The sequence below is a fragment of the Electrophorus electricus genome, chromosome 1 (genome assembly GCF_013358815.1).
Source record: "Electrophorus electricus isolate fEleEle1 chromosome 1, fEleEle1.pri, whole genome shotgun sequence".
Taxonomy (NCBI): domain Eukaryota; kingdom Metazoa; phylum Chordata; class Actinopteri; order Gymnotiformes; family Gymnotidae; genus Electrophorus; species Electrophorus electricus.
The window spans coordinates 5,172,501-5,185,644 of NC_049535.1; the positions used below are offsets into that span (position 1 = coordinate 5,172,501).

A 13,144-nucleotide genomic window follows, 5' to 3' on the forward strand; every position below is an offset into this window, starting at 1 on the left:
CATCTTATGACCTCATTTATTAGAAACGAGTCATGTCTTTTTCGTGAGATGAGTAAGACATAACCTAAGTGGATATTGCCAAACTATCCAAGTTCCCTTTTTAATAAGATCTGAAAGTTTCTAGGAATAGTTTTAAATGTAAAAAATATAGGGTTTAAAGGAAGGTCTGACCAAATGAAGGTGCTAACTTGCTACAAGTATTTCCAGGATGCACTGTAACCCTGCTCTGCCTCCCTCACAACACATGGTGCAAACTGAGGTCAGCCAGTGCACTCTGCTAGCGTGTTCTAGCTGCAGATGAGCAGTGATCTCTCTGTCTTTGCAATGCCTACAGGCGCACATCCTGTTGTAGAAAACGGGTGATGAATACATAATGAAGGAAATACGATTTCAATGCTGCGTGTGCAGTTGCAGTCCCGAAGAAGCTGGAGAAGGCGGAGATTTTTTGTGGTTTCGTTTGCCTTGTGGCTGCACTCATGGATTTCATGGATACAGTAACCTATACTTGGAAATTCCATGTTTATCATTGTACCTTCCTTGCCCAAGTTGCTGTGTCTTGTCCTTATCTGCTCATGTGCTTGCTCCCTCCCTTAGGGATTGTGGGGGGTGGGGTTGCACCCAGTGGGTGTGGCTTAAAGGACACACTCTGCCAGCGAATGCAACCCATTCTTCTCAGGCATGGTGGTGTGTGGCAGCCAGGATGATGGAAAGACCTTGGATCAACTTATCCAATGTATCTGTTTCCTCAATTAACAAGAAAGAGGCGCAGAGGTGGTGATGCTGACCTGAAATAAATGAATAAATATTTCTAAGCTTCCAATTTTAACTCACAGACTGTCTAACAGGCCACAGGATTTGTTTTCCAGGTCATCCCAAAGCTACTTGTCATCATACTTGATTTTCAATATAATTTTTATTGGACTATTATAAAGAAAGTTGCCATCTGAAGATTAGTATATTTTTGCATCCATGATCAGATTCTGATTTCAACATAGTTAAAGTAGAGTGTCTGTGGTCTGTGCATATCAAAGCTTTGATGGCAGGACATTTTTGGGATAGAAATTAAATATATTTAATGTAAATATGGAAATCTTTTTGAGGTTTTCATTATCTCCCCATTGAGCATTTGCTAATGATATGGCATTTTCTGCAAGTCCACAAAACTGCTTGCAGGCTATGACCCAGGTTAACATCCGTTGCTGCACACCGGCTCCCTGGTCCTGTGGTGATGAAGTGATGTCTGTGCAAACCTTCTGGGAAGATGTGAAGCAGTCAATTGACTGGAGCACTACTACACCTGTAAAAATTGACATTAATCTGATTTAGATTGTTCTAGTAGAGCACTCATTTGCTCAGGAACACTAGCTATATTAAAAATGAGAACTGCTTAGCTTTCGGCATGTAATGCATAAGCCCTTCAGCATCAAGTCACAGACTGAAGAGGTTTTAGTGAACTCAAATTAGTATTCAGTGTAATTTGTTAACCACTCAAGTCAATCAATAAATAAAAAATATTTGAGTTTCTCGAGAAGGATCAAGGATCTATTAATGAGTGCATGTATGATGCGTGATAATTTTTTTAAAAATTGTAAAAAACATTTTTTTGTAGAAGTACATGAGCGATTAGATTTTTAGTGATTTAAGGGAAGTGGTTAAGCTGGTTGGTAACTCAACACTGTCAGCATTTTAAGACAAGTTCTGACAGCACAGATGTCCCTCTCCTAGCCCAATTACTTCCTTCTTTACATGTGAGCTTATTCTTCAAGACACTATACAAACCCTCTCAGACTTCACTTTAGCCTACAGATATGTGGAAAGGTTGTATTATTGCCACTGTGGCTGCTGTAACAGCAGCCATAATTATTGCTTTCTTCATTTTCTCCAAAGCGGCAGTACCACCAGAGATGAAACCTTGGGAAAAATACAGACTACCGGCAACTTTGTCACCCCAATATTACAATGTGACTCTTTGGCCTCGGCTTGAAATGGACACCAACGGGTTGTACATTTTTACTGGGCACTCTGGGGTTGCCTTTGTGTGTATGAACAAAACAAGATGGATCCTTATTCACTCCAACAAGCTGAACTACATACTGACACCAGATGGACACCATGCGATGCTGACGGGCATGGCTGGTACAAAGGCCCCAGCCATTAAGAAAACCTGGCTTCAAGTGGAAACTCAGTACCTGGTGGTTGAGCTCAGTGAGAAGCTGCAGGTTGGAAAGACATACTGGCTCTTCACCGAGTTCCAGGGGGAGCTGACTGATAGCCTTGGAGGATTCTACAGAAGTGAATACTATGAGGATGGAGTGAAAAGGTAAGGCATGGTTAAAAACATAAATATAAGGATAATCACAAACTTCAGTAAGATATTTTTATTTACAGCATTTGGAATACGTTCTTATCCAGAGTGGTTTACAGTACCAGGAATGTGTATAGATATATAAGGGAAGAGGTATACAAGATATACATTTTCCAAAGTATATTTGCTGGTTCTACTCTAAATAGAGCTACAGGAGTACAAGTTGTTTTGTCCTTTAAGTTGATGAATATGGTTTATTTTTGAAGGTAAGAAAAATCCCCATTGTCCATTGTTATAATGAAAGATGACTACAGTAGTTACAATATGTAATATAGTTAATATCTCCTTTTAACTGAATATCTACTGCTGCAATCTTCAGGGTTGTTGCCACTACTCAGATGCAGCCCACTGATGCCAGGAAAGCCTTCCCATGCTTTGATGAGCCAGCAATGAAGGCTGTCTTTCACATGACGCTCATTCACGTACCTGGGACAAAGGCACTTGCTAATGCCATGGAAATTGGTAACTTAACAAAAAATAAATACCACCCCCCCCCCCAACTCAACATAACAGAGATATTCAAGTTTGCAATCTATTACTACATATTTTCCATTCATCCAGAAATGCTTTAAACTATATCGGGTTCCATATTGCATCATATGACTACGAATCTTGCGTTCTAAAAAAGAATTCAGAAGTACTTAAGTAAAGGCTTTCATATTAAGCTTTAAAGTCCCTGTTAAGATTCCTTGTCATGATGCATGAGCAAACGGATGTCTACTTTGCTGTAAAACTGTAAAAATACTTTAATGTACTTTGTACATGTTCCTTTATTTGATTTTTTAAGGCACAAAATTGATCACTCTGAACAATCAAACGGTTTTACAGACCAAGTTTGAACCCACTAAAAAGATGTCGACATATTTGTTGGCCTTCATTGTCAGTGACTTTGATTTCATAAGGGCACCCCAACGGGAAAAGGTTTTGGTAAGAATTATGAAATCCTCACTCTGTGTTTCCTTGGTATACTTCGGCTTGACTCATACTCCTTTAGCTTGGAATAGAGCTTTACTTTGCACTTAAGGCATTAAATGTATAAACAAAATTTGAAACTAATTAAATGCTCTTACCAATCCTGCTTCTTCTACACATGTCAGATTATGTTTTGATTTGCTATGTAAATAGACTTTTAAAGACTGAGAAACCATGTAGTTTAAACTGTAGTTCTATAACCCTTTTTAGATCAGAATCTGGGCTCGAAGAAAAGCCATTAACTCCGGACAAGGAGACTATAGCTTGAACATCACTGGCCTCCTCCTTGATTTCTTTCAGTACTACTACAACACCAGTTACCCACTACATAAATCAGGTACAAATCCGCAATGAAAGGAAGTTACAGTTGAGTGTTGTGTGGTGTCCACTTTTATTTTTGGGTATTGATCTCCCCTGCAGACCAAGTTGCGTTGCCTGACTTCAGTGCTGGGGCCATGGAAAACTGGGGTCTTGTTACTTATAGAGAAACAACCCTTTTGTATGATCCTGAAGTTTCCTCCAACGAAGACAAAGAAGATGTGGTGATTGTAATTTCCCATGAACTTGCACACATGGTATGAACATAGCACCTAGTCCTAAACCAATTATAACCTTTAACAATGACTTACTGTATGTTTCATACATCACTTATGGATGAATTTTTAATTGTCCCAGTGGTTCGGGAACCTTGTGACCATGAAATGGTGGAATGATGTGTGGTTAAATGAAGGCTTTGCTACCTATGTCTCATACCTTGGGGCCAGTGAGGCTGAACCCACCTGGAGCATTGTAAGGAGTCCTCCTATCAATGAGCCATATGACCTTTCACATATAAGAAGTGGTGTAGTAATACATTAGAAGAAGCCAATGCATCAAATACAACACTTGTTGAAGTGCCATTTCCATTCTAGAAAGACCTGATGGTACTGGATGTGATTCAGCCAGCACTTCTTGTCGATAGCCAGGGATCCTCTCACCCACTGTCCTGCTTGGAAGATGCGATCAACACACCCAAAGAAATTTCTGCGTTGTTTAATTCTATCACCTACAAGAAGGTAGCCCATTCACTTTGTTCTTTAGTATACAAAGAGATTTATTGGTATTTATGGTATTTACTGTGTTTTGTTTTGTTTTGTTTTTTTTTACTACAGGGGGCTGCTGTGTTAAGAATGCTCTCAGAAGTCTTATCTGAGCCTGTCTTTGTCAAAGGACTTATTGTACGATGTTCTGTAACTTATAGGTTAAATGTGTTAGGTTAAATTAAAGAATTTGCCAAATGCATAATTTTAGAGAGAATCATTTTAAGACACTGTCTTCACAGGCCTATTTGAATCAGTTTGCATATGGCAACACTGTCTACACAGACCTATGGGGGCAAATTCAGGCTGTAAGTTGAATTTTATTCGAGTATAATATGTTGTCATATGTTCTACTAAGAAAAATTGGCTTATTGGAAAATTGTGTTTGATTTAAGGTGGTAGACCTAAATCCAGAGTTAAATCTTCCAGCCACTATTAATGAGATCATGAACCGCTGGACTCTCCAAATGGGTTTCCCAGTGGTCACTATTGACACTCAAACAGGAAGAATCACCCAAAAGCTTTTCTTGTTGGACCCAGACACACAGTTGGGCAGACCATCTTCTTATGAGTATGTTCATTATACTGCACATCACAAAAGTAGTAATGTTCATTTTTTCCTTGAGATTCTAAATGAAAATGGACTTATTTCAATCATGGTATACAAATTTTTTGGGGGAAAAAAGTTTAAATTTGAAGAAAGGACTAAAGTCACACACATGTTTCATGACTACAAATGTCAGTTGCAAATGTCAGTTGAATGTTCATGAGCTAGATCATACTAAAAGGTCAGAATGGTTCAGTTTAGGCGCAGGGGTAGGTCATACACATGACTACATCTGTCTAGGTAACTAAATTAAATTTTCCTCTCCTTCTCATGGTGCTACAGGTATGAATGGTTTGTGCCTATCAAATGGATGAAGAATGGTACTAACATGGGTCAGTACTGGCTGCTTAATGAAACAGGTATAATAAATATCACACTCATTACTCATTTTATATATGTATAATGTAGAGATAGTGATGAAGTACACAAGGTTTTCAGGCAAACAGTACATTTCAGACAGATGTCCTTCATCAGCTGTGCAAATCACAGCTTTTGCTTTACATGCACATCTGATGAAGAATCTTTGTCTGAAATATATATTCCAATACATAAATTCCAGAGAAACAATACGTTTTGAATATAAGAAGTCCTTTATCAGATGGGCAAGCACAGAACTGCTGAAGTTCTAGGACGTGGAAATAGTTTATATTAGAAAAAGTACATATTTAAACCTTAACCTTCATTCCATGGGATTCTGAAGTTCCAAGAGTGTAGATCAGTTTCCTAACTTCATTGCTGCCATAACAACAACTACAAATGCAAACAGATATGTAATTAATGCAATGTCCATTAGAAATGAATGCCTTGCCACTGGAAATGACAAATCACCAATTTTGATGATCTGAAGATATTGCATTGGAAACCTTGCGTACGCCATTGCAATTTTGAATCTTTTACTGCAGTACGCTACAGTTACCGATTCCCACTCCCCAGAGAAGGTCCTTAATCAGTCATTCAAGAAAGGTGCTTTTGTATATGTACTCTGTCTCTGCACTGCAATTTGTGCAATCTTTATGGATTTGTTTCTTAATTGTCTAACTCTACAGATACCCATTTGTCTATGAAAACAAATAACAAATGGGTGTTGGCCAACCTGAATATCTCAGGGTTCTACAGGGTTAACTACGACTCCCAAAACTGGCAGCGTCTTCTCTCACAATTAACTACAGACCATACGGTCAGATCTACAATTCCTATAATCATCATACAGCACCAGTCAAATATTAAATTCATATCATCATACACTATTTGACACTATTTGCTTGAGTTTTTTGGAAATAAATTAAATCATCCCACATCATCCACTATTCATATTTGTCTTGAAAACGAAATTAGAAACAAAAAAAGAAAAATTCACAGCATGAGCATTCAGATATTTGCAAAAATCCAAACTCAACCTTTTTGACCTTCATTGGCAATCTGTGACTAACAAGTGTGATTCTGCTGTCTAAATACAGGCCATACCTATAATCAACAGGGCTCAAATTATTGATGATGCTTTCAGCCTCTCCAGGTAAATCCTCTCCTCTGACTAAATAGCTCTATTGGCCAACATGGAGCAATCAACAATTTGCTCTACTCAATTTTTTTCTAATATAGTTTTGAATATTTAAGTGCTGAGTTTGTGTTATTTATTATATTAATACTTTTTCTTGTGGTTTCATCCACATGAAATCTAACAACCTCTCTCACTTACAAAACATTTGGCCAATTAGTGTAAGATTACAACAAAATGATTTGTAACTCTTTTGGTGATCCTCCCAAGGGCAAAAATAATCAGCACAACTGTGGCTCTGAGCACCACCAAGTATCTCTCTAAGGAAACAGAGTATGTGCCATGGGAGTCGGCCGTTAGGAACTTGAATCATTTCTCAGATATGCTTGAACAGACTGAAGTCTATGATGCAATGCAGGTAAATAAATTTCAGATTAAGGCTTATTTGTACTGATGTAATTACAGGGAAAGTGCATTTTACTTAAACTCTTTGAGAGCAGGTTGTTCCCAAAATATGTTTGGGATCACAAATATTCATCAAATTCTAACCCAGTGTTACATAACCATTGTAGAACTATTTACGGCAAAAAGTTCAGCCCCTGTTCACTTACTTCAAGAAAATCACATCAGACTGGACACAGATTCCTTCAAGGCACACTGACCAGTAAAGATCAAATTTCTTTAAAATCTGCATATTTACATATTAAGACATCTGCAACTTTAATGTTTCAGGCGCATAACTATTATCTAATTGAGCTATAGTTTTGAAGAAATATTAGTACGTACTCAGTACATTGCCTAACTTCAGCACATCTTCACAGATACAACCAGATTAATGCAATTTCACTTGGATGCAAAACTGGGGTGGAAGGATGCATGAATCTTACCAGCATGTGGTACAACAAGTGGATGGAGAATCCGAGCAAAAACCTGTAAGTCCCTTTCTGATTTCAGCTTCGCTTCGCTGAAAGAACCTAAGCTAAGTCCAGGTCAGCTCGGGTCACTGTCTCTTTCTTTGTCCTTCTCACATTTTTATCCTATTAACTACCAAATCTTGTTCCAGAATTCACCCCAATTTGAAGGCGACGGTGTACTGCTACGCCATCAGCATTGGAGGTGACGCAGAATGGGAATTCGGTTGGAAGATGTACAAGAATGCCACCATTGCAGCAGAAGCAAAAAAACTAATGTCTGCTTTGTCATGCACCAGAAAGCCCTTGCTCCTGCAGAGGTGAGCCCACACACTCTGGGGTAAGCCATTGTTCAGCAGGCACCATTTAGAGGGTGAGACACCAAAGGATGTTTTCTAAGATGAAAATCTCAAGAACTGGTTGTATTCACTCAGAAATACTCAATCCAGTGCAAGTCTATTGTTACCACATTCTCTATCAGTAGCCATTATGCCAGTAAAGGCCTAATTTGGCAAAAGGCTAAGGTCAGGCCTGCAAGTTATTCATTGATTTCCTATTACAATGGAGAATATTCTCTCTATTACAAAACATTTCAAACTAGATTTTTAATAAATCAATCATTTTTATTTTGCTCTCATGCTTTTGTTCAAATGAAACTGAAGCAAAACCAGTATTTCTTTTCTTCATCCAAGGTACCTGAAATACACATTAGATCCAAACATGATTAGGAAGCAGGATGTTGCCTTCATCATGGCACATGCTGCCAGCAGTGTAGTTGGACGGACCCAAGCCTGGAACTTCATCAGAGCCAACTGGCATCACTTTGTCAAAGAGTAAGTAAAATTTCAATATCTGTGTTTATTGTTACATAAGATGTTTGATAAGAACTGTGGGCTTTGTGTGCTACAGCTATGATGGGTTCTACTCATTTGGATATATTATGTTGCTTGTAACCAGGAGGTTCTCCACAGAAACTGAGCTGAACCAGGTATGTTAAAACGGCCACGACTGTGTGTGATAAAGATGACAAAGTTCATAGTTATAGACAATTCATGACAGAATGAATTTGATAAAAGCAAACCTCAACATTTAAGCCATTATTATTTGGCAGACAGCCATTGGCCATTCTTATCACTGGCCTTCACTAAACATGTAGATAGCCAAGAGGAAAGGCACCAGCTATCTGGCAGCAGAGGAGAAGCATTGCTGGGAAACGCAAGCCAACAGGAAAAGCATAAACACAAGGCAGCGTTAGTATGGGAGATGATGTGCTAGTCAGAAATTTGTTGACAGAAAGAACATGAGGCAAGGTTACATGATTTCCTGCTCCTTTTCCTATACAATAACATGCATCTTTCCCATCTGTGACGTTTCAGGCCACAGAGTTTTCCAATCACTTTATTTTTTAGCTGCAGTACTAAAATCAATGCCTCTCCACGCATTCACCCACAGCTGCAACAGTTCCGAGATGAAATTGCCTCTGCTGGTTTGGAGTCTACAGTTTGGACAGTGGACCAGCAGATTGAGAGAACGAAAGCTAACATGAAATGGGTGGCTGAAAACAAAGAACAAATTAAAAAGTGGCTAACAGAAGAATCAGCCTAGGTAGTTGTGGAGGGGAGCGCCCCAGCCGCTACCCACAACCCCTTTCATCTGCCCGAGGGTGAACAACAGCATTGTGGTAGGAGTCTCCCAGTGACACGCCCAACCCATGATGGTCAAAGGCTATCCAGTCACTTTCCACCCTCTGCTACCTTGCTCTTTGGGAATTCTCTCAGGTGCAGTTTAGCAGGGACTATTATTTGCATAGATTATCTAATATGTCTTTCAAAATGAGAGGGAGAGAGGAAACCTACCACACAGCCCACACACTGTACTTTTTCCAAAGTAATGATTATAGCATAGAGCCCATGCATTTACATTTTTGCTGAAATGAATTAATGCTATAAAATGATAAGGTTTTATATTCCTAAATGTAGATTTTGCAATTTATATTCATTTTAAGGGCCATTTAAGAATAATACATACTGCTGTACTTTTCCTATTAAATACTTAAAATACGTGAAAATAGTATTTTTTTGTGATTTTGAAGGACATCTGGTTCTACTTAATTCTCTAAATATTTTCTTTATTTACTAAAAAAAGAGTATAAAATGAAACAATGATTTCTTCTGCCCCTAAAACTTTTCGCTCCCAGAGGAAGTAGACAGGACATGCCGCACAGATGGACAGAGGAAATGTCACGCCATCGTCGTGTCTAGGAACAGCTGTGGTCTTGTCACCTTCGAGATGGGATGTTTTCAATTACACATGCATACACACCCCAGGAAGGCAGCTGTTGTTCTTTCGTTAGTGCAGGAGAGTTTAGACAAAATAAGTTGCTAAACAAAAAAATTAATTCAAGCAAATGCATTAACCTCCTATACCTCATTTGTTCACATTGTGCAAGCCAGTGTAATACGAAAATTTAGAGATTTGACTTTTACATTTCAGAGGGGGATTCCCACTGAGTGGAATGCTGCACTTTGTTTACTGGCAAGCAGTGTTATAAGGTTTACGTGGTGAGAATGAGTTTACTCTGCTGACCATCTTATTTTTAACTCGGCAGGGGACCTTCCTTCAATGTGTTCCCTCCTTCTAGTGTGATGCTGCTGTCACCTACCCGACTACTTTAGGGTGTATTTGGAATGTCAGGAATTAAAAGTAGAATTAAATGTCAATGTTAGTATTAAATACAAACTTTAAAAAACTTGTGTTTAAGAATAATATTTATGAAATATTCAGGATGTTTGTAAATACTTTAATGATAAGTCAAACACAAAGGTAATATTCTTTCGATTATAGTTTATTTTTTTTAAACAATTGCAGTCAATAAATATAAATCTCTTTTAAATTATAAAAATATAAATAGGTATTTTTAAAATACAAACTATTTACAGCCATAAAATATTAGCAACATTGCACAAGGTATTTGTCTACCATTAATCACTTAACACTGTCCATAGAAACAGTACTGTTGCTAGGGAAACCAATAATCAAAAGGTGAAGACAGGCTGCCGTTATCTGCTTCCTGGAAAACAAAAGAGAAGATATGAATCATTAGGTTATGCATTGTTGTATTATCAAGGCACTGTTGCATGTACTGTACAACAATGACTAAACCAATATTAGCTGTTAATGCAATGCTCAGCAGTTTATCTAAAATGCATATTGGGTATTTTAAAAAAGTTCATACCTGATAGTACGGCAAATTTAAGAACTCCTGAGCAGAAAAGCTATGTGTTTGTGGGGTGGCTTGATTGAAGCTGTCTGTGTGGGAAATGCCTGTTGTGCCAGGGTTCTGTATCTCCATTGCAAAATTCTCGTGAGCTGCCTCTTCTTGGCTGAGGCCGAGCTGGGCAGACAGGTGGGAGATGTAACGGATGGTGAGTCGCAGGGTCTCGATCTTGGTCAGGGTCTGGCCGACGGGGGCCACCGACGGAGGCAGGTAGGTCCTGAGGTGGTGCAGAGCTTTGGTCAGGTCCCGCATCCTCAGCTTCTCCCGCTCGCTGGCGCTCTGACGCTTCACGCCGGGGAACTTTGTCCGCGGACGTCCTGTCCTCTTGGGCGGCTTTGCCGCTTTCTTTTCCTCCCGATTACAGGCGCTCTTGGTGGGTGAGCTCTCCAGAGCTCTCCCCTGCCCACTTCCGTGGTGGTAGGTCGGAGGGGAGAAGCAGCAGGAGTCCGTGGAGGAGACTGGCGAGAGGCTGCTGCAGGCACTATAGTAGCCGGCATCGGAGGCGGCGTAGCTTTGCTCCACAAGGCTCTCGCAGTCAAACAGAAAGCCAGTGCCGTCCTGGAGCTGGAAAAGAGAGTTGGAGACGTCCATGTCTTCTCTGGGGAGTGTTGGAGATCCTACTGCCTGAGGGTGCTTCTCCAGCATATATCCTCCATGAGGTGCGAGGTGGCACCTCCAGTAGTTGTCCTTGAAACTGAGAGGCGAGGTGACACCACACGCAGGGGGTCCATGGGAAAGAGCAACTCATCCAGGCTCAAGTGTGAGGTGTGAGCTCTAGAAGAAACACCTAGAAATGGATTCTGCATGCCTACTACATTGATGAAAATAACTGAAAATTTTAGTAACACTTTAAAAAGGTATATACACATAGAGTATATATAAAAATGAGATAAACCTTCGTTTTATGGCTTTGCATAGCTGGCAGTTTGACTGAATGCAGAATGCTTGATGGCAAAAAATTTTACTTGGAATCTTAAATAATGTCTGAAATGCTTCCTATGTCTTAAATCCTCTCTGAAGTGCTCTGTAAAGACATGCATGTGGGAGGGTTACAGTTGGGAAGGAACACACCCAAACAAGCCAGCTTTCTTCTCAGTGTATAGTCACTAAAATTAGATTGGTCATTGAGAAAATATTTGTTGATGTGTACAGATTGGAAGAGGGTTGGTCTGACTTGGTACATCTCAGATATTTGCATTTTAAGATGAGACAACCTGTTTGAACTCTGGAAGGAAAATGATTTTCAACATCATTTACCTGATTTGACCACAAAAGGTAACGTAAGTAATATAGATATTTTTGTATTTGTCTGTGTAGGGATAGCCTATATTTTTAGGATGGAAGCTTGGTGTATGATACTGTGTTGTATGTGCATGGCATTTACACGGCCTATTCTGTGAGGTGCTGAGGTGTGAATGCAGATTAGAGTACTGGAGAAGAGTGCTGTGAGCGATTCCCACAAACAGAAGTGCTACATTTGACTCCTGGATCCTCATGCAACACACACCACACATGCCCCTCATCTCTCTCTCTCTCTCTCTCTCTCTCAGACAACCCCCCATACCTAAATTCTTCCTCCACGTGTGTGTGTGTGTGTGTGTGTGTGTGTGTGTGTGTGTGTGTGTATATATACTGTATATAGAGTGACAAAAATACATCACAAAATCTTTGAGTATATTTTTTAGCCACTCAAACCAATGCTTCAAACAATGCTTCAAATCTATATTGCAACCACTAAGCCAAACTAAGTGGAAAATATCCCTTGTGTGTGGATTTCCTCAAATGTTGTTTAACACGTGATTATGAGCTAATTAACACACCAGGCCTGCATATTCACATCTCTTAAAGGTGTGTTTGCCTCTCAAGATTAAAGAGATCAGTGTGGATTGGGATTAGTTTTTGCACATCAAATGCATTGTGCTGACTGGGAAAACAAACTCTTGGGCCTAATTACTTAAAAATACCATAATTCACACTACTGTGTTCTATGCATTCGAAATGCAGCCTTCTCGCTTTGGGACACGACTTATGTGGGAACTGAGAAAGAGACTGTCTGCAGGCTGGATGCATGACTAGACGTCACAGTGTGAAGAAGGTCTTCATGTTGAATTAAGACCCATTAGTTACAATAAGCTTCCTTGCCAGTATAATATGATCGAATACACATTAAACCATTGGCGGTTTCATGCATGCATCAATTATTTTTTAAAACATCATTTTCTAAAACTACCATTTTATTTTGCCATTTGTAACTGCCAAACATCTAAATCTTATTGTTTGTTCCAGACAAATGTGTTTTAGCAGTTTACCTCTGCCAGTATCTACAGTAATTGTGCTGCATTTAACAAATATAGCTAAGGTACAGTGGTCTGTCTGGTACTAGTGCCAACACACTCAACAGAACAATCAGTTGATCAGTGTGTTATGTAACAGAATTC

At 39.3% G+C, this 13,144-nt stretch overlaps 2 protein-coding genes across 2 annotated transcripts; one reads left to right on the forward strand and one right to left on the reverse strand.

Annotated features, from left to right (window-relative positions):
• Window positions 1-1,759: 1,759 nt before the first annotated feature.
• On the forward strand, window positions 1,760-9,482 carry si:ch211-276a23.5 (aminopeptidase N). Its single transcript, XM_027004523.2, has 20 exons — window positions 1,760-2,320; window positions 2,685-2,827; window positions 3,153-3,292; window positions 3,548-3,674; window positions 3,758-3,912; window positions 4,013-4,126; window positions 4,249-4,392; window positions 4,489-4,554; window positions 4,659-4,724; window positions 4,812-4,987; window positions 5,306-5,382; window positions 6,070-6,200; window positions 6,481-6,536; window positions 6,789-6,936; window positions 7,091-7,182; window positions 7,340-7,450; window positions 7,582-7,749; window positions 8,122-8,262; window positions 8,339-8,417; window positions 8,882-9,482. Exons 1-20 carry the CDS (start codon window positions 1,809-1,811, stop codon window positions 9,032-9,034), a joined length of 2,799 nt encoding a protein of 932 aa, XP_026860324.2. The 5' UTR covers window positions 1,760-1,808; the 3' UTR covers window positions 9,035-9,482.
• Window positions 9,483-10,448: 966 nt separating this feature from the next.
• Window positions 10,449-11,351, reverse strand: mespaa (mesoderm posterior aa). The gene is made up of 2 exons (XM_035533283.1): window positions 10,665-11,351; window positions 10,449-10,499 (listed from the first exon to the last, which is right to left on the reverse strand). Exons 1-2 carry the CDS (start codon window positions 11,349-11,351, stop codon window positions 10,449-10,451), a joined length of 738 nt encoding a protein of 245 aa, XP_035389176.1.
• Between the last annotated feature and the right edge of the window lie 1,793 nt (window positions 11,352-13,144).